Source organism: Lolium perenne, chromosome 2 (assembly GCF_019359855.2).
Source record: "Lolium perenne isolate Kyuss_39 chromosome 2, Kyuss_2.0, whole genome shotgun sequence".
In the NCBI taxonomy this organism is placed as follows: domain Eukaryota; kingdom Viridiplantae; phylum Streptophyta; class Magnoliopsida; order Poales; family Poaceae; genus Lolium; species Lolium perenne.
In genome coordinates, this window is record NC_067245.2 from 314,890,482 (window position 1) to 314,892,709 (window position 2,228).

The window sequence follows — 2,228 nt, forward strand, 5'->3', positions numbered from 1 at the left end:
TCAAATATAAACAGGCACTAAAGGGTCGCCCACCGATCGGTTCATTTTAAAACCAGGACTAAAGCTCCCAGGAGCTTTGGACGAAAGACCTGTTGTTCTACTAGTGTAACACTGTCTACATCAAAATTTGTTTTTCAGATCTTTAAAAAAACTTCAAAATATCGCTTTCAAATTTTTAAAAAAAAACGAGTTATGTGTTGCTCGAGGTAAAAAAAACACCCATAGCAACAAGGTTAACGTGCGAAGATCGCATGAACATCGGCGCATGCATTCCTCAAAACAAAACAAAAAAATATCGTCGCTTGCGCTTCGTGATGATGCAAAAAGTTAAATGTAGATTTAATTACCAGGACGTAGAAGGTGCTGCCGAGTATGATGGATCTGTAGCGCCCTAGCCAAGAGTCCGCGAGGAAGGCGCCTAGCAGCGGCATGAGGCGGGTCGTCCCCGACCAGACGTTCACGGCGGCGGCCGCGGCGGCGTTGGAATGGTCTAGTGGTCCCGTCATGTACGTGATCAGGTTTGCTGACACGCCGTAGTAGGCAAAAGTCCCGGCGATCTCCGCCACTGCACAAAATTCGCCGGCCGATCGAATCCATGGCAGATTATAATGAAACTAATTTGGCTAGGACAGTGTGTATGCCTACGTACCGACGACGAAGTAGACGGAGCGCCATACGCCGGAGGTCTTGCGGTAGACAGGGCGGCCGCGGAAGTCGGAGACGCCGGCGAGTGGCAGCTCATCCCTGTCCGAGCCAGTTAGCAAGGGGATCTCGGCGTCCACCACTGCCATCTTGCTATACCTCGCAAATTATCGGAGGCTCCGATCTAATTAAGCTCCAGCTCTCAAGAATTCGGTAGTTGAGTGTCAACGGGAAACGCGCCCTAGTTTTAAGTTTCTTGCAGAGATAGCGTTCCCCATGGGCGCACATGGGAAATACTCGTAGCTGGAGGCGCTTCCTACCCGGTAATGTGCGTCCCAATTGCTCAGCCTGCACGTGTGCGATTGTCCTCTAAGATTAAGGTCTCTTACATTGACTACTAGGAACATTATTATTTATCTTTACCTACTAATAAATAAGGTTTCACCCCAAATTTTCATCTGTTTTTTAATTACCCATATTTTTCTGTCCAATTTACGGGCACTGCCACCGCCTCGGTCAAAGAATGGTTCGTAAAAGATGGTTTTGCCCGGTAAATCGATTGACTACTCCCATTCATGCCTGCCGTCCCATCTGGAAAAACAAAACTCCGTGCCTCCGCGGACCGCGGGCAGCGGTGCGGCGCGGCACACGAGCCGGTCGACAGGTGCAAAGTGCGGGCTGGTGGAGTCGTCCGGAGGTGGAGCTAGGAGCGGTGACGGGGCGGAGCAGGGTGCAGCATGGCACTAGAGACGGTCACGACGTTGACGGGTGGTGGATCGCAGGCCGGTGGTATCGGTCCAAGGCGGAGCTAGCAGCGGTGGCTGCAGGGAAGGGCGTAATAATTTGTAGATATTATACGAAAATATATTTCATTCTCTATTCAATGGTATTAATTTTATATTTTGCATGTTAATGATTTTTGGTAAAAACTTAATCAATTTAACATAGTTTGACTTTCTAAAAATAATATAAGCCTTAATCATTGGGATGAAGGTAGCTAATAAGACAACATATCTAAAAGATATTCTATAATCCAAAAGATACTCTATAATCCAAAACATATTCAAAAGATAACGTATCCAAAAGATATTCTATAATCCATGCAAGTCATACGGTTTCCAAATCATTGGGACATACAGAGATTCAATACCAGAACTATTTTGAGTACAAGAAAAATGTCACAAGGACTCCGAGATCAAACAATCAAACTAAATACATTGTGTTGTTCACTAAAGGTGATTCAGTAAGGAGTGCTAAACATTTACTCCCTCCGTTCTGAAATAGTCTACATTCTAGCCCCAAAATTTGTTCTGAAATACTCTACGTTATGAAGTAGATGTTGTTATTTTCAATGTAGATTGAATTGGTTGTTCAAATATCTAAGTAGTACTAATAAATGCACTACTAATTTGTCTCATTTTTTCTAGAATGTAGACTAAATCAGAACGGAGGAAGTACTTCACATGGGTCAGAAAAAACTACATCACAAGAAGAAACCCATCGGCCGCTGCTGCTCACCGAATTCTTGTAAGATCATTGCGACCACAGCGAGATGAAGCCATCGGCTCGTGCTAAAGTGTCAGCAT

General features: G+C 45.0%; 1 protein-coding gene across 1 annotated transcript; it reads right to left on the reverse strand.

Moving 5' to 3' along the window:
* Positions 1-943, reverse strand: LOC139830034 (protein NRT1/ PTR FAMILY 5.10-like). The gene is made up of 3 exons (XM_071825779.1): positions 650-943; positions 348-565; positions 1-111 (listed from the first exon to the last, which is right to left on the reverse strand). Exons 1-3 carry the CDS (start codon positions 789-791, stop codon positions 1-3), a joined length of 471 nt encoding a protein of 156 aa, XP_071681880.1. The 5' UTR covers positions 792-943.
* Positions 944-2,228: the final 1,285 nt, after the last annotated feature.

Coding starts and splice junctions, on each gene's coding strand:
- LOC139830034 (XM_071825779.1), bottom strand. CDS start 791: ATGGCAGTGGTGGACGCCGAGATCCCCTTGCTAACTGGCTCGGACAGG. Junction 566..649: donor CTCCGTCTACTTCGTCGTCG/GTACGTAGGCAT, acceptor AATTTTGTGCAG/TGGCGGAGATCGCCGGGACT. Junction 112..347: donor GCAGCACCTTCTACGTCCTG/GTAATTAAATCT, acceptor TGATGTAGACAG/TGTTACACTAGTAGAACAAC.